The sequence below is a fragment of the Melanotaenia boesemani genome, chromosome 24 (genome assembly GCF_017639745.1).
Source record: "Melanotaenia boesemani isolate fMelBoe1 chromosome 24, fMelBoe1.pri, whole genome shotgun sequence".
Lineage (NCBI taxonomy): Eukaryota > Metazoa > Chordata > Actinopteri > Atheriniformes > Melanotaeniidae > Melanotaenia > Melanotaenia boesemani.
Window position 1 is genome coordinate 9163383 of NC_055705.1, and position 23542 is coordinate 9186924.

General features: G+C 40.4%; 2 protein-coding genes and 1 long non-coding RNA gene across 3 annotated transcripts in view; 2 read left to right on the forward strand and 1 right to left on the reverse strand.

Moving 5' to 3' along the window:
• On the reverse strand, positions 1–21764 carry LOC121635410. Its single transcript, XR_006009457.1, has 3 exons — positions 21753–21764; positions 21097–21105; positions 1–58 (listed from the first exon to the last, which is right to left on the reverse strand). It is a non-coding gene; the product is annotated as an uncharacterized LOC121635410 (long non-coding RNA).
• eed (embryonic ectoderm development) lies at positions 2443–10482 on the forward strand. Its single transcript, XM_041978532.1, has 12 exons — positions 2443–2657; positions 3500–3652; positions 3739–3831; positions 4084–4149; positions 4340–4465; positions 5297–5378; positions 5847–5938; positions 7492–7625; positions 7721–7826; positions 8041–8199; positions 8871–8944; positions 9915–10482. Exons 1-12 carry the CDS (start codon positions 2538–2540, stop codon positions 10039–10041), a joined length of 1332 nt encoding a protein of 443 aa, XP_041834466.1. The 5' UTR covers positions 2443–2537; the 3' UTR covers positions 10042–10482.
• atp7b (ATPase copper transporting beta) overlaps positions 10802–23542 on the forward strand; it is a 34935-nt gene continuing 22194 nt past the window's right edge. Inside the window, exon 1 of the mRNA XM_041978530.1 lies at positions 10802–11058. Within this exon, the coding sequence (XP_041834464.1) occupies positions 10906–11058 (153 nt within the window). The 5' untranslated portion in view covers positions 10802–10905. The remainder of the gene's footprint in view (positions 11059–23542) is intronic.

The window sequence follows — 23542 nt, forward strand, 5'->3', positions numbered from 1 at the left end:
CCTAAGTCACCTATGTCTTTTGATGACCACATTTATACCGTCATACCAGAGAACACGTCTCCACTGATCCAGAGTCCAGTGGCGTCGTTCTCTTCACTGCATTCAATGCTTTGTGTTGCTTTTGGTGATGTGTGGCTTGGATGCAGCTGCTCAGGTGTGGAAACCCAATCCATGAAGCTCTCTTTGTGGAAACTACCCAGGTGGTGAGAAGAGCACACGGGTCTGTAGGAAAACCTCTCTGAGATCTGGACTCGTTTTATGTTAACTGAGTCCAGAAGAAGGCCAGCTGTATGGCTGCCGATCCCACCCACCTGGGCCATGGACTGTTTGTGCCTCTTCCTTCAAGGAAGAGATACAGAATCATGCGGACTAGAACGAGCAGATTGAGACATAGTTTCTTTCCAAGAGCTGTGAAATCTGTCTCACCACCATCCCTTCAGCACACAAACACAAACACAGATTCACCAACCTCTGCTTAATATTCTCTGACTGTCTCAGATGTAACTTGCACCATTTGCTTCTTTGCACATCGTCTCAGGGACATTTCTGCAGTGTGTCAACTGCATTTATTTACACACCCCCTTTTTAATTTATTTATTGTCTAATTTACTGTATTTTTAGTGTTTCTACCATTGTGTGTTTTTACTTTAGTGTTTTCATTATTGGTGTTTTGTGTGTTTTTAATTTATTGTATATATATGCATATATTTGTCTTTGAGACGAGAGTTACCAAGAGAAATTTCTTTATATAAATGCAAAATGACAATAACGACTTTTTGATTCTTCTTAACCCTAACTTGGTCCAGACAAGATGACCGTTATTCAGCACAGCTATTTTAATACATTACACAAGTGGGATCCCCCACCAAGGGGAAAAACACTTGAAAGTTGGCTAGATTCTGTTTCAATGCCTTTTCAAATGATCTTTTTCCTGAATTTTTATTGTTTCTTTCTATCATTCTCTATCTTCCTTTATTTTTATTTTTATCACAGACACAATTAATTGTAAATATTTGTTGTAATTTGCAGTAAAAAAGAAGAAAGGAAAAAGAATGATGTGCTGGAACGGACTGAACAAGGTGCAGCAGATAAATTTAGTTAGCCTGAACAACATTCAAGAGAAACCTTACTATTATTAAATGACCAGAAATGGCTGTTTTTGCCTGCATGTGTATTAATACCAAAAAGACATCTAAACAGAGTTTGCTTTCCATTTTCCCAAAACGAAGAATAATTCACCTTTTGCAGTGGACTTACTTGGAGACACTCTGAACAAGAATCAAGTGAAACTTTCTTAGCCAGTATTGTCACTCCTTCCCTGTGTTTTCTACATTTCCCTTTCTTAAATAATTGATACAAAATATTAGGTGCAGTAAATTTATTTCATTTTTTATTTTTGTCCCACGAAAAAAGGGTAATGTGATTGTACAGAAGCGTAGAGCTGCCCCCTCACCCCCACCAAAAAAATGGACCTCATCGCGTTATAACATGATAGTTTTATTCTTAAAACTTGAACCATATCACATTATGTGATACATGAAAACGTGGACTTTGAACCATATTTGTCTTTGTATGGGGAAACTTAATTTGAGTTTACTCAATTGGAGAGATTTGGTGAAGCTTGGAGGACTGTGATATTGTTGATTTTGCACCGTTAAAGCTGACAGGACTACATACTATCACATTATAATGTGATAAATTTCAAGTTTTTACAATAAAACTATCACATTATAATGTGATAATGTCACAATTTGTTTTTATTTGGGTGACAGCTCCATGCTTCAGTATGATTGGATTATGGACAATATATTGTTTTAACTTAAACACAGTTGGTATATAATTTATCATTTACCATAATAATTAGCAAATAAGTTCCGCTCAAGTATTTTGGTCCTCTCGCGGATTCCATACTTCAACGTACCGTATAACATAGTGTTCTTGCGCAGATAAACTCGAGCCACCGAGAAAGAGCACACGAATGATTGCTCTACAGCAGTTCAATCTTTCAGTTTCGTTTAAAAAACAGTTACACAGATATTTCTTTCATGGGCTAAAAGTTGTTTTTACCGCAGCCCCCCTTATCGGTGTTTTTTTAATGGACAAACTGGTAGTTTGTGTAGGGCGCAAACAAGAGATTTTGCAATTTTATTGAGTTTGAAAGTCAATATTTGGTACACTTATTCTTCAACAATCCTTTATTATTTCTGTCACTAGTTTTTAGGGATAGTTTTACAAATTCTTGAATGACTTTCCAAAGATCCTCTTTGGATGTCAAACAGAACAGGGAAGCGATGGCATGCATTTCTGGTTCAGCAAAGATAACTAAAGTGATTTGTACCGTAACATCCTGAATTTTCACCTTTGTTGCCAAACCGGCAAACATTTACAGGGTGTAAGTGAACGCACCATGGCCAGTGTTTTGGCCTACTTACTCAGCCGTAAGAGACAGAGTAGACGCGCATTAAATTTTCAATTGGGGAAAGCGCGGTGTGGAGGGTCAGAGAGAGCAGAGGAGGATGCGGTGACGGAAGGCCAAAATGAGGGAAACTAAGAATATGTCCGAGTCCCCGTCTCAAGTGGGGAAAGAAATACCGACAAAAAAACAAAAACTGAGCAGTGACGAGAACAGTAATCCCGATTTATCAGGAGACGAGAATGTAAGCTCGTGTTTCTACCACCAGAACACACTCTTTTGGCGGGTTAGCTACGTGCTAAATAGCCGAGCTGCTAGAAGAAACCTTAGCTAGCATCATTGTCCACCTAAACCGGCTTGCCTAACACGCCTGCGGCTGTGGTGGTATTGACTGTTAACCAGTTGCCTATCTTTAACTTCTGGTAAACAGTGATGTTTATGTTATTTTAGCTGCACGCGCTCTAACGTTGTCGTTCACGTGCAAGACTAGCTGTAGAAAGAGCTCCTGAGTTAACCAGCGCAATGCGAGTGCTTAGTCTAAATATAAACTATGCAAATAGTAATAAGCTGTTAATTTTGATGTTTTAACCTAAACCTAACTACACTTAAAATGTGTTTCCACTGTGGCTTATTGGGAATTAGTTGTTGTTCCCAACATGAACCCATATCAGAGCCATCTTTGTGCTCTGCTAGTTGCTTTATTATTTTTCAGTAGAAGTAATCAGAGTAAACAAACTGGCCCAGAAGTGCATGGAAGAAAAGGAGACTGTACTATTAATTGACAAAGATTATGACACCTTTAGACTCCAGAAATTGCCACTGAAAACAGGTTAATGTCCCTTCCACCCCCACATTTAAACCCATGGAGAAGATCCTGTTGACAATAACTTGTTGCATTTAGTCTAAGCCATGACTGTTATCCATTTATTTCCTGCCAGGTTCTACATAGCCTAAAACAATTAAAATCCAATATACATCAGTGAACTCAAATAAACCTGTATTACCTTCATGTAAAGCACTTTGTAACCCAGGTTTTCAAGTTGCTATGTCAGTCATAGATAGAAACATGCTTACTTACATTTGTAGGATGATGCTGTCAGTGTTGAGAGTGGGACCAATGCAGAGCGCCCGGACACACCCACCAATACGGCCAACGCTCCGGGCAGGAAGAGCTGGGGAAAGGGCAAGTGGAAGTCCAAGAAGTGCAAATATTCTTTTAAATGTGTCAACAGCCTGAGGGTGAGTACACCAGCAACACCTGAACACATTTCTAACTATGAGTGTGATGAGTGAATGATCATCAGTTGCATCCCAATGTGTTTTAGGAGGACCACGGTCAGCCGCTGTTTGGAGTCCAGTTTAACTGGCACAGCAAGGAGGGAGACCCACTGGTGTTTGCCACAGTCGGGAGTAACAGGGTAATTTATCAGTGTATTGTTGTCTGTCTAAAAGTTGTCAACACAGTCTGTAATTGGTTGTGTGGACGAGTGATGCGATTCCTTTTGATAAGATTCCATTAGTTTACGGTACTTTTCCACAGATTTCTACACCATTACTTTTTGTCTTTTAAAGGAAAATCACATTGTACAGTGTGCATTTATATCTGAAATGTAGATTTTTATAATAACCTTGTGTTTATGTTTTAACCAGTTCTGTCTTTCCTTCACCAGGTAACTCTGTACGAATGTCATTCTCAGGGAGAGATAAGACTCCTGCAGTCTTACGTTGATGCAGACGTATCCTTCCACCTGATCACACCTAATTTATTTCAGTTTTTTTTGTTTAAAGCTCCAGTTTCAGTTGATGTTTGAGTAAAAGTTTGCAATTTAGAGGATCTCATCAGCTCCCGAGTGAAGCTGTAAGTCCTGTTTTGTAGATGGTTGCAGAAGCTCTAGATCTGGTAGTTTTCTTAATGATTTTCCAAAGGCAGATGAGAACTTTTACACATGTGCTTGGACGTACGACACCAGCACAAGTCATCCGCTGCTGGCTGTAGCCGGGTCCCGCGGCATCATCCGGGTCATCAACCACATCACGATGCAGTGCATCAAGGTAATTCACAACTTTAGCTGTGAAGGTTTTAATTAAGTTGCATCTGTCCGCTGCAGTTCCCAGATCCACACAGCATCACTTAGTTTTTGTCGTTATTAAATACTTCAGTAATCCAGTAAAACACTGAGCCTGTTTACATGACCATCAAAATCAGATATCTGGAAGTAATCAGATTACTGGAATAATCTGATATGACGCGTCTATGGGCACTTCTGAAATACGATATTTAAAAAATTGTTGTCTACATTTACCGGTCCATTAATCAGGTTTATTTGGGAGTACATATGTTCATGGTGACGCCATTTTCTGTTACTTTCAACAGACATGGACATGGCAGCGTCCGCGGTCTTAGCGTTAGCTGCTAGTATGAGAAGTAATAAGCTGCTAAATACACATGCACCCCAACGCTTACAGTGTAACATGATTAAAAAGTGCCACAAAATAAAAATGTTTGACAAAGAAATAATCTTTAGTTCATTACTCGTGTCATTCAAAATCCAAATCTGGCCTTTTCTCAGCAAGAGAAGCGGATTTTGGACAGAAGTGATGAAGGTTTTGCACATACGCAGATATAAAAGGACTAAATTTACGCCTCTGCATGCACAAAGACATCAGGATGTTGGGGAGAGATCTACACGTGTTAATCTGATTTCTTATAATCTGATAATGGCAGTTATCTGATGAAGGACATCGGATTATGACATGTACATGATCACTTGAATTATCTGATAACTAGATAATCAGATTTCTGGTGTGCATGTAAACGGGCTCATTGATTTGTGTACGTAAAGAAACGGTGGAGAAAATAGTCCTGTTTTTGTCTGTTTGCAGCATTACGTCGGTCACGGGAACGCCATCAATGAGCTCAAATTTCACCCGAGGGATCCAAACCTCCTCCTGTCTGTCAGCAAAGGTAATATAATAATAATCCTAAACAACTTCAAATGTTGCATGTTAAGTTACAGAAGAGTCAGAATGAGGAAGAGTGGGTCATATTTTCTTTACGTTGGATTTATGGACTTTTTCTCCATCATTTATTGCTGCCATCGCTCCCGTTTTTTAATCGCCATGTGATCATCAGGTGGAGCTTTTTCACTCTGAGATGAAGCAGATGAAGAGGAGGTCATGTGAGCTGCAGCAAAGTTTAATCTTTTTGTCACTGAGTGACAGTAATGAGCCTCTGCTCAGGACTGCAGCTGCTGGATCAGTTTTATGAGGCGTCGCTCGTTCTCTCATTAGTCTTTTTATTTAAATAAAGTGAAAGCATCAGGGGGACATTGATGGTGCAGTTTTAGATTGTGAAAGATTTATGTAGAAATGAAAATAAACTGTGGTTTTTCTGTTCACGGCACATTTAGTTGTTAATATTCTATTTCCTCAGATCACGCTCTCCGACTGTGGAACATAAAGACGGACACATTAGTGGCGATATTTGGAGGCGTGGAGGGTCATCGAGATGAAGTCCTGAGTGCTGTAAGTGTTTGATTACATCCCTGTAATTATTAATAAATCACACCTTTTTCTTTGGATTTGTGGGAGAAAAACATCTTAACAATATCAGAGGCTGATTACGCTGAAATCATCCTACAGTAAACAGCAGCACTGCAACTCTAAACAGCAGTTCTCACCATGAACAGCAGGTGTCACTGCTGTGTAGATGACAGGAACAGAAAGTACTGCACACATCACATTTACAGTCGTAACGTCATTGGGCTTTGACTACTTGCAAAGATTATTGTAGAGACAAACCATCTCACACACTCTTCACCCCAGCTTCGGCAAAAGTACAGGAAATGCCTGACTGACAGAAATAACATGAGGACGTGTGTCAGGATGTCAGCTTTGGCTTTACTTTTACTAGAAAAGATATTCCGTTTAATTTAGCCTGGTGTATTTATTATAAATGTATAAAACATAGCTTTAAACTCATTGATACCTTTATCAGGTCTGCCTTGCTAGCACCAGACTGGACCCTCTTCTTCCTTCAGAACTGCCTTAATTCTTGGTGTCATAGATTCAACAAGGTGTTGGAAACATTCCTTAGAGATTTTGCTCCATATTGACATGACAGCATCACACAGGTGCTGCAGATTTGTCATCTGCATCCATAATGAGAATCTCCCGTTCCACCACATCCCAAAGCTGCTCTGTTGGATGGAGATCTGGTGACTGTGGAGGCCGTTGGAGTACAGTGAATTCAATATCATGTTCTAGAAAGCAGGTGGAGATGATCTGAGCTGTGTGACATGGTGCATTATCCTGCTGGAAGTAGCATCAGAAGATGCTACACTGTGTCATAAAGGACATGGTCAGCAACTACTGGTGGTTAAACCAGGCCACGTTGGTACTAAGGGGCCCAAAGGAGGCCAGAAACACATCCTCCTCACCATTACACCAGCAGCAGCCTGACAAGGCTGAGGCAAGGCAGTATGAATCCATGCTTTCATGTTTCACACCAACAACCATGCCACGTTCTAAGTCACTTAAATCCCTGTTCATCCTCATTCTGATGCTCAGTTTGATCAAGTCATTTGCATCATGTCTACATGACTAAATACACTAAATTGCTGTCATGTGATTGGCTGATTAGTTATTTGTGTTCGTGTGTCCTTATTTGTAGTCTCAAGCATTTTAATTGGCACCTGTTTAATTTTCTTTATTTTTTTAAAGGGCAACAAAGATGTTCCATCTTTACATTTGTCTACGTCTGCTCGGTATAATCTTTCTAAACCTGTAAATCTGTATGAGGAGTTTGGGAATCAGGTTTTAAGTCTTTTGTTTTTTTAGTCCTTTTAAAGTTTGGTTTCGAGTTTGAGAGAAAATTGAGGAATTCACCAACATGAAAGATCTATGTGCAGGTTGACCTGATCACACGCATGTCCATCCACATGAGCTGGTTTGTTTACGTTATCAGATGCTCTTCAGTCTGTGCAAAGTGCCCTGACCGTGGGAATTTTAAGTAGACAGAAATTTATCTTGACAACACAACTTCCATGATGAAAACAAATCTGTTTGTCTCTGTGCAGGATTTTGACCTGCTGGGTGAAAAGATCATGTCATGTGGGATGGACCACTCGCTCAAACTGTGGAGAATCAACTCGGAGAGAATGCTGAAAGCCATTCGCGGCTCGTACGAGTACAACCCCTCAAAGACAAACAGGTGAGACACTCAGAGTTCCTCCTGCTCTGTTTTACTGCCAGTGTGTAATAAGTCTGGAGAAGGTTTGTTTATTTAAGAAGAAATTTTCTCTTCAGGCCTTTTGTCTCTCAGAAAATTCATTTCCCCGACTTCTCAACGCGAGACATCCATAGAAACTATGTGGACTGTGTGCGGTGGCTCGGCGATCTCATTCTCTCCAAGGCAAGAGACTGAAAACCTTCAATGTTGCAGAGTTTTCTGGAATTTCTGTGATTTTGGTTTAATTTAAACTGGAATTTTTAATTAAAATGATGCTACAGGTTAAAAAACTTGAAGTGAGAGCTGCAGCTTTTTCTATTAGAGGTTATTATTAATGTAAGTGATCAAAACTACATCTGAATCAGTTTAATAAAATGTGTATTTTCTGTTCTCACAGTCCTGTGAAAACGCCATCGTCTGCTGGAAACCAGGGAAGATGGAGGACGACATCGACCACATTAAGCCGAACGAGTCCAATGTGACGATTCTGGGACGTTTCGATTACAGCCAGTGTGACATTTGGTACATGCGCTTCTCCATGGACTTCTGGCAGAAGGTTTGAAAGCTTATTTTTCAATCTATTTACAACCCTATTCCAAAAAAAAATTGGGATGCTGTGTAAAATGTAAATCAAACCAGAATGCATTGAATTACAAATCAACCCATATTTTATTCCCAATAAAACATAAACAACACATCAGATGTTGAAACAGACATATGTGTCTAAAAATTGTGGAACAATTAAAAAAAAATCTTCTATTTAAAACCACTCAAACTACAACGTAAAACTAATAAGAGAATTGGGAAGAATCTCTGTATGCAGGGGAAAAGGCTGACGAACAAAACTGGATGTTCATGATATTTAGACCTACAGGTGGTGCAGCATTAAAAGCAGACTTGATAGAAGTCTGATCGGATGTATTGATCAGTGATGGATGACATCAGCTGTATCTGTTGCTGGCTTGACTGTAACGAGGCCTCCCAGCACAGAACAGCTACTGGTTACAGATTCTTGACCCAGGTACTTTCATTGCTGTTTTTACTATATGTAAGTATAGATTGAGACTGAGCTGCAATGAAATACATATTGATGAGATTAGTAGATCATTGCATTCTGGTTTTATTTAGATTTTACACAGATTGTGGTGGTAGTTGGACCAAACCGAGCTCTCCTCCGTGTGACCCTCTGTTAATGATGCTCTGTCCTCTGTCGTGCTGCTTTGACAGATGCTGGCGTTGGGAAACCAGGTGGGGAAGCTTTACGTGTGGGACCTTGAAGTGGAAGACCCACACAAAGCCAAGTAAGTGGCAGATTTCTCATAGCAGAAGAAATGTGGCTTTAAATCACACCGACATCCAGGACGTTCCCATCACAGCGTGAAAAAAATGAGACACTTTGTACGACTTTGATTGGTGGAAAACGGGCGTCACCATCAACGTTTAGCCGACCTTGTGTTGTGAGCTTGTGGAGTGTGAATTTTCTTTTTTAAACTGTAGTAATAATACTTAATAATAATACTACTCAGCCCTTTTTCTGTTTTTCTGCAGTATTTGCAGAATATTTGAAGGAGTTTGTCCTGAGTGAAATGATTAGATGTTCCTGCTAATATTGTGCAGCTTTATTATAAATACAGATGCATTGACAGCCAACAGTACATATGGGGATGCAAGGCACAGATGCTGAGCCAAATATGTCCACACATAAACCAAAAAGAAACGTCCCAAAACGGCCTTTTAAATGAATGAAGGGCAGCATCCCTGCATTTGTTAAAATACCTGCGTACATGTGGACAACGTGAAACTTCAGTCAAACCTTCCTTCTGGTCCTCATGGCTCTACAAGTGAGTGTCAAACTCGACAAGAGAGATGGCTCCAGAGATCATTGTCGTTGGATGTTTTTCTTTAGTGTGTCTGTTCAGACACTTTTAATTAAAGAGTGCAGACCTTTCCTGCAACAGCTGGGGATGGCTTCACTCTCAGATACAGCTGACAAGCGGCCGGATAGTAAATGAGGATGTCACATGCCTGAATATCGACATTTTCAGCCAATGCCAGCTTTACTTTGTCTAATTTTTCACTTCCTTCTTAGCTGCATTTAATGAAATTGTGCTTTTCCTGACGGCTGCATCATAAAGGCAGTAACACATGGAGCTTTCTTTAAATGCTTCTGGCTAGTTTGTGTTTTTGCATCTTTTCTGTAGCTGTAGCTTTCTAGCTGATGTGTTAAGCTCCCATTTCTCGCTGTGAAAGCCCCTCTCTGCTTCTCTTCAGGTGCACCACACTGACGCTTCCCAAGTGCACGTCTGCCATCCGGCAGACCAGCTTCAGCCGTGACAGCAGCATCCTGATAGCTGTGTGTGACGACGCCTCCATCTGGCGCTGGGACCGACAGCGCTAACCGAGAGCTCACATGGCAGCCCCCTTCCACAACATCCCTGACTTACAGACGCACTGCAAAAAAAATATCAAGTTGAACATTTAGTTTGTGTGTGAGGTCTGAAATCTTGTTTTTTTTTTAAGGTGTTTTATTCTAAATAAAGTGACAGATTTTTATATTCAGCATTCACTGCAAGCTGTGCAGACTAGATTATTTTCCTTTGGCAGTGAAACATTTTATTTTAACATCATTTCTTTGTTGAAAAATTTGTTCCGTTTTTCCGTACTTTCTAGATTGCTTTAATGCTCTTTTCTCCACAAACACGTTCTTTACTGTTACATAATTTTACAGCGTGGTCTTTGATATTTGGGGGCTTTTCTGGGTTGTGTCCTAGATTTTGTAAATATGTGGTCATGTCTTTTTTTTTCTGTTTCTTTTTAATAAAATATAGAATTGACTTGACTATAACGGGTTTTAGTTTGATTAAGCAAAACCCCAAAAACAAGCATTTTGGGAAATTTTGGCTTAAATTCCCTGGCTTATTTAAAGAAAGAATTATTTTTAATCTTAATACCCCGTCAGAGCTAGTATGAACTTGAATAAACTTTGTTTAGAGATTGGCGGCGCGATATCTCGGCTTTAAAGTGTCTTGTGGTAATTGTAAAAAGTCTCTTTTTGCCCAAACGTGTTGAAGTCATGTGATGTTAGACTTTGCCCACCCTGCCTTTATTGAACACCCTGTAATCAAAAAAGGAAAAAGAGTCGGCGTATTGGATGACGCTACACCGGCGCGCGCCCCGCTCCGCTTTCAATCCGCGGACTTTTGCCCTCCCGACTTTTCAACTTGTAGAGATAAGCCGAGCGCCGCCACACCGCAGCTTCGACATGTTTTCGCCCAAGTTACCCAGAAACCCGTCCAAAAATGAGTCCCAGCCGCCGGAGAAGATTTGTATGGTTGAATGTCGCTGCGAGCCGGACTGCACCTGCAGCATCAACTCCGCGAGCGGTGGCGCGAGACGCTGCCCGGCCGAACGGAAGGTAGGTAGGCCTCCGGAGAGCTACGGAACATCTGCACTGATTATGTGCTTTGTCTGACCTGTTGTTGAGAGTTTGAAAGTTTTGATGTGACCACTACAATTTACTAAAGTACAGCTGTGAGGCAGTGCACATGAATCTGACAGCTAAAACATGCCATGACCAGACTCACTGAAAACTTTAGTGGAACATGACACAACTAATTAAGTTAATTGACAACAGGTCAGCTGTATGATTGGACATATAAAGGGTGTCAGCTGTGTGTGTTATTTGGATTAAAACACTCTCTGGCCCCTTGAGATGGTTAAATTTTCTCAGCACATGGCAGCAGCTCAACACATTTAGTCATGTAGACATGGTTAAGAAGACTTGCTCAGAATGAGGAAGAAAGGGATTCAAGTGAATTTGAACGTGGCATGGTTGTTGGTCTATGTATTTCAGAAACTGCTGATCTAAGTGGGCAGACTAGTTGGAGATGATAGAAAAGCAACATGAAGTCCAATCAGCACTGGTTCTATCTCTGAACACACAACACATCAAACCACATATTAGTTTATACAGTTTCTACATAACCATCTGATAGACAGAGGGGGTATGCATTAAAACAATATATTAAATGAATGGCATAATAAGTCCAAACCAAATACAGTCAGATCAAGACCATTTCCAGGTCAACAACAAAGGGGAGGAGGACCACCCCAGTCTAACCCAGGGGTAAACAAAACCCAAAAATATCTTTACTTTTAGCAGTCTTTGGTCCAATAAATTCCATCACTGCTATAAAACAAAACTATTCTGACTTTATCTTAAGGATGTGTTTCCATTTTTTTCCAAAGGTTTTCACCTTTTTCCAGTGAATGTCTGAGGGAGAAGGTTAATCGCTCCATAACATAAAGTTCATGTATTATATCCTTCCATTCCAAGGTAGTTGGTTGTTCTTCATGTAACCATTTCCGTGTAATAGCCTTCTTACTATAGCTGCCTGTAGTATTTGTAATAAATAACGATCTTGTTTTTTCAGTCGAGGTGGGATATTACTCCCATAAAATACACTAAAAGTCCAAATTTTGTCCCATAATTGTTTGGGTAGTCCTAACCACATCTGTCCAGTAGGAGGTAATTTTAGGGCATTCCCAAAACATATGGAAATGGCCCACATGGGTATACCCACAGTTCCTCCGACATTTACCATTTTCCACATTATTACTTTGAAGTGCCTTAATTCGGGGTATAATAAAAAAAAAAAGCACTGTATTCTTCCAGGTGAACTCCCTCCACCAAGTGGAGCTTGAGGTGGTTACTATGGTTTTACAAATATTTAACCAATCTTCTTCAGTTAGTTCTGCTCTAGCATCCTGCGCCCATCTAGACTTAATATACATTGTGGATATTTTCTTTTCCATCTGCAAAGTTGAATATGTTCTAGACATGTGTTTTCTGGTTAATTTCCCTTTGCAAACGTCTATAAAGATATTAAAGGTCGTCTACCCTGGTTTTTAGTAGTAATATCTGTGTTAAAATGGTGTTTTAATTGGAGGTACCTAAAACAATCATCATTTCCCAGGTTATAACGGACTGATAGTTGTTGGAAAGTATCTATCCCCTTTTCAGAAGACAGTTTCCAGTTGTGGCGATACTCCTATTACACCAAAACTTAAACCTATTATCGTTTTTGCAGGGGGGAATTCTGTATCATACTCCAGCCAACATAAGATTTTAGCATCCTGTTCAACACTATTGTTTTTGAGATCATTAAACCAAATGTTAAGTCGTACCTTAATCCAGCTAGACACTTTGCTTAAAAGCAATTTTAACAATGATTTATCACCTAGAATAGATGGAAGAGGGGTTTGAATTTCAGCTTGATCTATTTCTTTCCACCTGGCATGGTAAATTGTTTAGGTGTACTTCAATTGACAGTTATAGAAATAAAAATAAAGCAGTTTGGGCAATACTATCATTTTTACTCATTTAATTCTATTATACATATTCATTGGCAGTAGCGACCAACGATTCAGGTCTGCCTTAAAATTTTTTGTGTTAAATTGGTGTAATTATGTTTAAAGAGATCCCTAAGATCTCTAGGTAGTTGAACCCCTAAATATTTAATTAGTCTGCTACTCCAATCACCTTTTAAAAGTTTTAGAATGTTCTTACTTGGTTTATAGAAGACTAAAGATATAGTTAATAAAATCAGTGAAAAATTTAAATAGTTTCTGTACAGAAAGAGGAGGCCAGTAGATAACTGATCCTTAGATCCTCAGGCAGCATTGCAATAAATTCACACATGATTCTGAGGCAGAAATTACTGCGTGGAAAAATAACCTTTACCTTACAGCACATATTTTACACTCCCTGAAATCATAATGAAACTGTCTACTTGAACCTAATTTCACATTTTGTGTTTGATGGTATGTTTGTTAAAGATGTAATACGGAATAAAATTAATAGAATCATGTGTACTGCAAAATAATATGTTGTAAAAAGCTGTTAGCTCCCAAAGAAATAAGGTCAGGGCATGGTCATTTACATGTTATATGTTGCTTGTACCACTAGGGGGCAGTGTCAGAAATATGTAGGACAGCATAAGACTTGGTCTACTTTTGGTAGTGTTTCTGTGCAAAACACAAAGCTTATAGTGGACAAAGACTTGTTTTGTGGTGAAAGAAAATTTCAAGTGCTTTTCAAAACCCAAAGTTGCTTCCTTTGTATGATCGGCTTAACTAAGTCACATCTTTCTAGGGCCAGGAAAAACATGTATTTGGAAAACTCGGAATGGAAGAGTCCCACAAGTGGGCATAGGTCACATAGTTAAAGAAACATCCTTGAATCCAGTCAGTCTAATTCCACCCAGCAGCTGCCTAGTAGAAACCAAACAACCCAAAGTCCAACAAGTCTGCTGTGACTGTCAGAGGGTAAATATGCCATCAGCCACATAAAGACTCCAATGAAAAGAAAAAGAGTTGATGCTAATAATGGTGACCCTTCACCTCAAAGTTCTTTTCCCCAGAAAGCAAGAGGAAAAAGAGCCAGCAGTGATACCGATCACTTCTAAAGACATCTTTTAGTGTCTACTTGCTGTAGAGAAACATCAGTAAGTCCTCTAACAGCAAGAGAGCAGATTAAACCAAATAAGATGTGGATCATCATGTCCATTTACATTAAATTAGAGCACATGAGAGCACATGGTTTGGAATAGTAGGCATGCACTTTGATGGCAGAGGATGGTTTCAATCCATCAACTTCTTAGTTATGGGACCAGTACGCTCCTTTTATACCATTCAAACCCACAATCTTTGGATTAGGAGGCCAGTCTAAAGACCCATTTATGCTCTACCCTAAGGATGGATACAGCTTTCGTCCAGCTTCATTTGTCTTATCTTTTTCTGAACACTGAGGAAGTTAAAATGAATAGGTTTGCTCAGGTTTTCCTCAGCTGAACTCAGAATTAAAGGGCAACAGTAAGCAGACAGAGCAGGAAATAGCTAAAATGTTTGAGATGCAGTTTTTATTTTTTCAGCTAGTAATAATGCAGACATTCATGAATAAAGGAAAAGCAATGACATTGTATAAATGAAATGTCAACAGTAGAATAAGAAATTGATGAAGCAATAAATTATATAAATAAAGATTTAAGAGATATATGAGTAATAGTTTTTAGACCATTACAGGCTTTGAGGAACAAGTTGAAAGTTTAATGGCTGCAGGAACAAATGATCTCATGTAATAATTTCTGGGGGGAGGATGAGTGCAGACCCACTTGCAGACAGTTTAGGAGAGGAGGCAAAATGAAGTAGATGATGAGTGATTTATTCCAGCACCAAAACCAAGACTTGACATAACACCGTTCAACTTGAAACTAAAACTGTGAAAAGGAACATGAAAAACTCTGACAAACCGTGATACTGAAGCCATGAGACACGCTGGAGATTAAACCAAAAGGACCTGACAAGGAATGACACAGACCCAGGAGTATATATACAAACACAAACAGGTGAAAGGAATCCGTAATCAGCCCAGGTGTCCTAATGAACCTGGAGCCTGAGCAGAAACCCATGACCTACCTACTAATTAAAAACATAGTAACCTGAGTAACACAAATTCCTAACTTTACTTAAATCTAGAACAAGAACATATAACATGATCCTAACAATAACTTAACATAACAAAACCTGCCTATAACACAAGAACCTTAACATAACATGACATTATAAACCAAGAACCCTAAAGCCATAATATTAAAAAAAGCCTAATACACCCCATGATCCCAAAACAAGCTCTAAGACCCATGATCATGCAGGACCCACACATATCATATAATCATGACATCTCCTGAACCTCTCTGTCCTGTAGCGCATTGAGATCAGCCTCTCACTGCACCTGCTTCTCTGTCTTATTGGGGTGTTATGGAGGGGGTGTTTATTGTCCAAAATGCCTTGCAGGTTCCTCCTCATGTGCTGCTCCACCATTTTTCTAATAGGTCCCAGCTCCCTGCCCTCAAAGAACTGGCCTGTTTAACCAGAACCACCCCCGGGTATTTGTAGTTCTGCAGTCTTTATTCAGTGTGTGATCCCCCTGTAGTTGGAGCACACCCTCCGGTCCCCCATTTTTGAAGAGGGGGACCACCACCCCAGTCTGCCAGTCCAGGGGAACTGTCCCCGATGTCCACGCGATGCTGCAGAGGCGTGTCAACCAAGACAACCCTACAGCATCCAGAGCCTTAAGGAACTCTGGGCGGACCTCATTCACCCTCGGGGCCTTGCCACCGAGGAGCTTTTTAACCACCTCAGCCTCAGAGATAGGAGAGCCAGCACCAGCCACCCCAGACTCTGCTTTCTCATCAGAAGACGTGTTGGTGGGATTCAGAAGGTCTTCGAAGTATTCCCTCCACCGCCTCACAACATCCCGAGTCGAGGTCAGCAGCCCCCCATCCCCACTGTACACAGTGTTGACGGAGCACCGCTTTCCCCTCCTGAGCCGCCGGATGATGAACCAGAATCTCCTCTAAGCCGTCCGGAAGTCATTCTCCATGGCCTCTCCAAACTCCTCCCATGCCTGTGTTTTTGCCTTAGCGACCCCCGAAGCTGCGCTCCGCTTAGCCTGCCGATACCCATCAGCTGCCTTTGGAGTCCCACAGGCCAAAAAGGCCTGACAGGACTCCTTCTTCAGCTTGAAGGCATCCCTTACTGCCAGTGTCCACCAACGAGTTCGGGGGTTACTGCCACGACAGGCACCGACGACCTTATGGCCACATCTGCGGCTGGCTGCCTCGACAATAGAGGCACGGCACACAGCCCATTCAGACTCAATGTCCCCCGCCTCACCCGGGTCATGGTTGAAGCTCTGCCGGAGATGGGAGTTAAAACTCTTTCTGACAGGGGACTCCGCCAGACGTTCCCAGTAGACCCTCACAACACGCTTGGGTCTACCAGGCCTGACCGGCATCCTCCCCCACCATCTGACCCAACTCACCACCAGGTGGTGCTCAGTTGACAGCTCCGCCCCTCTCTTCACCCGAGTGTCCAGGACATGCAGCCGCAAGTCCGACGACACGACTACAAAGTCGATCATCGAACTGCGGCCCAGAGTATCCTGGTGCCAAGTGCACATGTGGACACTCTTATGTTTGAACAAGGTGTTCGTTATGGACAATTCATAACGAGCACAGAAGTTCAACAACAAAGCACCACTCGGATTTAGATTAGGGGAGACGTTCCTCCCAATCACGGCCCTCCAGGTCTCGCTGTCATTGCCCACGTGGGCATTGAATTCCCCCTGCAGAATGAGGGAGTCCCCGGAAGCACCCCCCGCAGATTTCATGCATAGGCGCATGAGAAAAGAAATGTTTTTAATCTGGATTTGAACACTGGCAGTTTGTTCCACTTGTTTGCAGCAAAACAGCTAAATGCTGCTTCTCCATGTTTAGTCTGGACTCTGGTTTGGACTAGTTGACCAGAGTCTTTGGATCTAAGAGCTCTGCTAGGTTTATATTCTCTGAACATATCATAAATGTATTCTGGGCCTAAACCATTCTGGGATTTGTAAACAATCAGAAGGGTTTTAAAATCTATTCAGTGACTGACTGGAAGCCAGTGTAAAGATTTTCTAACTGGTGTGATGTGTTCAGATCTCGTAGTTCTGGTTAAAACTCTAGCAGCAGCGTTTTGGATGAGCTGCAGATGTTTAATGCTCTTTTTAGGAAGTCCTGTCAAAAGACCATTACAGTAATCCAGCCTTCTGGAGATGAATGCATGGATGAGTTTCTCTTGGTCTTTCTGGGGGACTAAACTTTTAACTCTGTTGATGTTTCTGAGCTGGTAAAAAGCTTCTTAGTGACAGCTTTGATGTGGCTGCAGGAAGTCAGGTCTGAGTCTATCAACACTCCAAGGTTATGAACTTGGTTGGTAATTTTAAGAGCCCGAGTCTCCAGGTGTTTGCCAATGCTGACTCTCTTCTCTTTGCTACCAAATAGAATAATCTCAGTTTTGTCTTCATTTAATTGTAGAAAATTCTCCCTCATCCAGGTATCTATTTGCTCCTGACACTGACACAATAAGTCTATTGGACTGCAGTCATCTGGTGACAGAGACACATAAAGTTGTGTATCATCTGCATAACTTTGATAATTAATGCTATAGTTCTGTAATATTTGACCCAGAGGGAGCATTTACAAGTTGAACAGAAGAGGTCCAAGGACTGACCCCTGGGGGACTCCACAAGTCATGGCGACTCACTCGGATTCATAGCTGCCGATCGTAACAAAATAACTCCAGCCTTCTAAATAGGACCTGAACCAGTTAAGGACCGCTCCAGAAAGTCCAACCCAGTTTTCCAGCCTGTGCAACAGGATTCTATGATCTACAGTATCAAACGTAGCACTGAGATCCAACAGAACCAGGACTGATATTTGACCAGAATCAGTATTCAACCTAATGTCATTTAACACTTTGACCAGAGCTGTTTCAATGCTGTGATGAGGTCGGAAGTCGGACTGAAATTTATTAAGATTTCCACTTTCATTTAAAAAGTCATTAAGCTGGTGAAATACAACTTTCTCAATAATCTTGGAAATAAAAGAGAGGTTAGAGACAAGTCTAAAGTTGTTCATTATAGAGGCGTCTAGAGTCCTTTTCTTTAGGAGTGGCTTAATAGCAGCTATCTTTAGTGACTTGGGAAAAATGCCTGATGCCAGTGAGCTGTTAACTATCAGTAGAAGTTCACTATCTACTGAGGTAAAAACTGTTTTTAAAAAGTCGGATGGTATCATGTCCAGAGTGCATGTTGTTGATTTCAAATGCCAAATTGTTTCTTGTAGGATTTTTAAATCAACCATTTTAAATTGCGACATAACATCAGAATTATTTCCGGGTTTTAGACACAGACTACTTTTCTTGTGTGACTGTGTGGAATTAATATTTTGCCTAATTGTTTTAATTATTTCTATAAAAAAGTTGGCAAATTGGTTGCATTTCTCAGTGGAAAGGAGCTCTGGGTTTATCTGTATAGGAGGATTTGTAAGTTTTTCAAACAGAGTGTGAGAATTGTTGACATTCCTATTAATCATTTCAGATAAATGCAGCTCTCTGGCCTTGCACAGCTCATTGTTATAGTTACGCAGGCTTTGTTTGTACAGCTCATAGTGAATTTGAAGTTTATTTTTCCACCATTTCCGCTCAGTTTTTCTGCATACTCTTTTTAGGCTGGTAACCACAGTGGTGTTTCTCCATGGTGTTTTCTGTTTGCTCAAGTTGCTCTTGATTCTTATCGGTGCAACAGCATCAATTACATTCAAGATTTTCAGATTGAAATGATCCAGGAGTCCATCAACTGACTCTGCACTGGTTGTTGGTAACATATCTATGACCTCCACAAACTAAGCACTTGTTCTTTCATTAATGTACCTCTTCCTAACCGAGGAGTAGGTTGGTTGGACATTCTGAGTGATCAGTAAATCAAACAAAATACAAAAATGGTCAGACAAGGCCAAGTCAGTGACCGCAACAGAAGAAATTTCCACACCCTTTGAAATAACCAGGTCCAGAATGTGACCTCGAATGTGGGTCAGTTCATTTACATGTTGCCACAAACCAAACATGTCCAATATGGAAGAAAATTCCTTGACATTACCATCCATCATGTTATCTATGTGAATGTTAAAATCCCCAGTTAAGATGAAATGGTTAAAATCAGTAGAGATAACCGAAAAAAATTCAGAAAATTAATCAATAAAATTTACACATCTGTAGATGATTAGAAATAGGATTTTAGGAATGCCCCTTAAAATAAAACTAAGATATTCAAAAGAAGTAAAATCAGCAAATGAAATCTCTTTACACTGGAATGAATCTTTAAATAAGGCAGCTTCTCCTCCCCCTTTCCTCCCATTTCGACATTTATTCATAAAACTAAAATGAGAGGGTGGTGTTTCATTAGGAACTGTAGCACTTCTGTCTTCTGTTAACCATGTTTCTGTCAGAAAAAGAAAATCTAAACTGTGAGAAATGATGAAGTCATTAACTAACAGTGACTTGTTGGACAGCAATCTAACATTAAGTACAGCTAGCTTTATGAAGTTTGCTCTGCCAGGACAGATGATCTAAGAGGAGGATGAGGAGGGGGAGGAGGGGGAGCCTTGTATTTCTTGGTAGAATAGTTGAAGACCTTGGGTGATGTGGAGAAGAGGGTCTGGTGAGGGGGGAGAGCTGGGAGTTGATTGCTTCTCTGCTGTGTCCTTCGCTCTGTACACTCATGTTTGGGTTTGCCGTCCCAACAGCATGACGCAAGTGTGCACCAAGTAATCTGCATCCAGTTAGATTTGGATGCACACCATCAGGTCTGAATCACTCCTTACAGTTCCAAAAGATATTGAAGTTATCAATGAACTTTATCCCATGGGTGAACACATGCGTTTGATAACCATGTGTTCAGGCCAAGAAGTCTACTGAAAAGTTCAATTCCTTTACCCGCTGTAGGAATGGGTCCTGAAATGTAAACATGATGCTCCAAACTGACACAGTCTCTCCAACAGCAGAGAAAAGTCTTTCTTCAGGATCTCAGAGCCAATTTTCCTCCTCAGAATATCAAAAGACCCAGTGTGGACAATAATCTTCATACCATCTGGATGTGAAGACAGAATGGTCGGCAACATCTCTGTCAGTTCCCTGACTGATGTATCAAAAAGTGTTAAATTTTCTGTCTTTGCCATCCTCACATGCTGTTATAGAGTCCCCAATCAGAATTGTGTCTATTTGTTTTTGTGTGGAGGCGCCGATAGCTTCTCTAGTCCTCCTGTTTGTGGAATTTTGGCCTCTCCTCCTGGTCTGGTTAGCCCTTGGCTGAGTTTTAGGGCTATTGCTTGAGTTTTTAAAGATCCTTGCATTACATTCATCATCATTCATTTTAATATGAGTCAACACATCATATTTATTATGCAGTGAGACTTCAGGCCGTGAAGTGAGTGCTGGAGCTTTAAATTTCCTGCTGGATTTACCTCTGTGACGAACAACGTCAGACCAGGTTCTGGCTGGGGTTGATGACTTTGGTCTGGCACCAACACTGTTCCAGTAGGAGAGATCAGTCTGATGGTCCGGTTTGGGATTTTCCCCAGCTACTCCAGTGTCATTTGAACACATCCAAGAAGTGTATCAGCCAGGTCTGTAGCAGGAGGCTCCACATTCAACATGCCTTCGCGTATGAAGATTTGACTCAATCCATTTGACAACTCAGTAGCTTGTACAGAAGCTACAATAGAGTCAATAAATTCTTCATTCACACGAATGTCTTGCAGTGTTTCAGTGTTCCACTGCAAGATTTGGTATTGATCCTATACCAAGTAATTAATGGACTAGTATCATTGATACCAGTACCAATACTTTTTAATAGGGCTCTCATAATTAATGAATTAATGCAAATAGATAAATCTGTGGAATTAATATGGTAAAAAAAAAAAAAAAAAACATTAATGCATAAACAAAATTATTACTCATACCATAAAAATTCGAATTTGGCAGTTGCCTTGTCACAGCAGTGAATCAAAACCACCAAAAATCACTTCATCCTCCCTATTTATAAAAAACTCTGATGGTTCCAAGCTCTGCATTTAGAGGGTGAACGCAGGATGACCCATTTGATATTTTGCACAATTAACCACTCAGTTGTCACATCTGACGTTCTGGTCCACACTTCTTACCAGTTGGTGGTGGGTGTGCTGTTGGCCGGTCCCCGTTTGCTTGTTTACCTGAGCAGCTGAGTTACATGACGGTCCAACATTAAAACACAGGAGGGGGGAGGAGCAGCACCGTGTGATTGCTCTGGGCTTCACTGATATAATGCAGCAGCACATCCTGCATAGAGGAGAGAAAATTAAACTAAAGTATCAATGTTATAGTATTAGTATCAATCTATATCAATGCTGGCATTGATATTATGGATATTTGAATCAATCTGCCCACCACCACTCTGCACCACTCATTAAAGCATGAGGGCAGTAATGTTTAAAACAGACTTACCTATTTACATACGTAACAGGAGCATAAATGAGCCTTAATGGCTAAGGTACTGACCTCCTAAACTAGAAATGTGGGTTTGAGTCCCATCTAAAGTGATTCCAAGCAGAGTGGTGCAGAAGTGTTGTGTTTGGGCCCAGAAACCTAAAATCCTCTTGTAGGACTGCTCACATGTGTGATTTTTCTGCACACAGAATCAGAGAAATTGTCACTGCAGACCATTTGTTACCACAAAAGTTGTTCTCAGTTTAAATAAAATACTAAATTATCAGGTTGTCACTTTTTTTATCCAAACAAAAGTAAAGCTCTGACAAGAATCACTTTCTACCACTGCTGTGTTCAGGTTACAGTAATGACATTGGACATTTCCAATACCTCTCCATAATTCATAAACACAAAGCCAATCAGTGAGGGTGACTCTTTTTTTTTTTTTTTTTTTTTTTTTAACTTGTCCTGTCCAGCATCATAGCAATCAAAATGATAATCTGGTTGCTGTATCGTGCTGAACAAATTTACTCTGCCAAGGGGAGGCCTATGGGTAAGGCTCCTCTTGATAATCTGATTAATTTATTTATTTATTTACTTTGAATCATGGAATCTATGTAATCTTGCTGGACCTGACCAGAGGGGACAGAAAAAGATGGAAAATAGCAAAAAGATGCAAAAGGGAAAGAAGAAAGGAGACAAAAACATCACAGACAGAAGGTGTCAGGGTTTTCCTAACATAAAATAAGACACAAGAACTCAGGATAAGTTTTCAGCACATCATGATGGGGAGAGACCAGAGTGAGATAATCACTCAAAAGTGTCTGTCTGTCAACTCCAAAGTCTTCACCCCAGCTGAGCCTTTTTATTGAGTGGATTGTGTAAATCAGCCAAACCAGATACGCGAATATGCTTCAGAGGAGAAGACAGCTGAAAGGGACTGACATAACATAATGCACCTTTATCTTGTATATCAGCACTCACCACATCCTGTCTTTCTACATTGTTATGTGGGTGGTGGGCCAGTTGTTAGAAACATCAAAGGAACTTTAAATGTCAAAAGTTTCTAACAGAAGGAAACGACCCTTCAATCCACACCATCACCAGACAACAAACTGTTACACCTGTACATGAACACACCAGAAAATTTCCTACAACTTTTACAAAAACAGAAACACACACACACACACACACACACACACACACACACACACACACACACACACACACACACACACACACACACACACACACACAAAAAAAAAAAACAGAGCTGCTAGTCATTAAGAGTTTTTAAATAATAACCAAATCAAAAAGACATATCATGAAAGTAGCATAACAGCGACCAGATACTAACTAACAGGAAAAATAAAAAAAAAGGATTATCTCTTAGTATATAAACCCACTCAGTGACTGTGTCCGCATGCAGAGCATGAGGATAAGGAGTGATCAGTGATGAAGAGTGGTGAGTGAGATCGTGTAAATGCGACCACGCCTCTACGGAGTTCAGAGGCAGACCAGGGCAACCCAGAGACCTGGGCCCTCAGCAGCAACCCCAGGAGCCCAGAGGCCTGGGGCCTGGGTGACTCTTTTGTTAACAGGCAGAGTATGTCAGTAAAATTATTTGATTGATGGAACAGCTGTCCAATCATTGTTTGTTTTTCATCCTAGGCAAGGCACAGTAAATTTATTTGTATAGCACATTTCATGTACAAGACAAATTCAAAGTGCTTTACATAAACATTATAAGTATTACAGAGTGCAAGAAGCAAGTGCATTAAAAACAAACTTTAAAAGAAATAAAATAAATTAAATTAAACAGGAAAAAATAGATTAAAAGACCTAAAATAAAATAGATAAAATGCACAAAATAAAGTTTCAGTGTGGATAATTTAACAGTTGTTCGGATAAAAGGAGCCAAATAAAAAAAGTTTTTAACCCTAATTTAAAATTGGTGAGAGTTTCAGCAGACCTGCAGTTTTCTGGGAGTTTGTTCA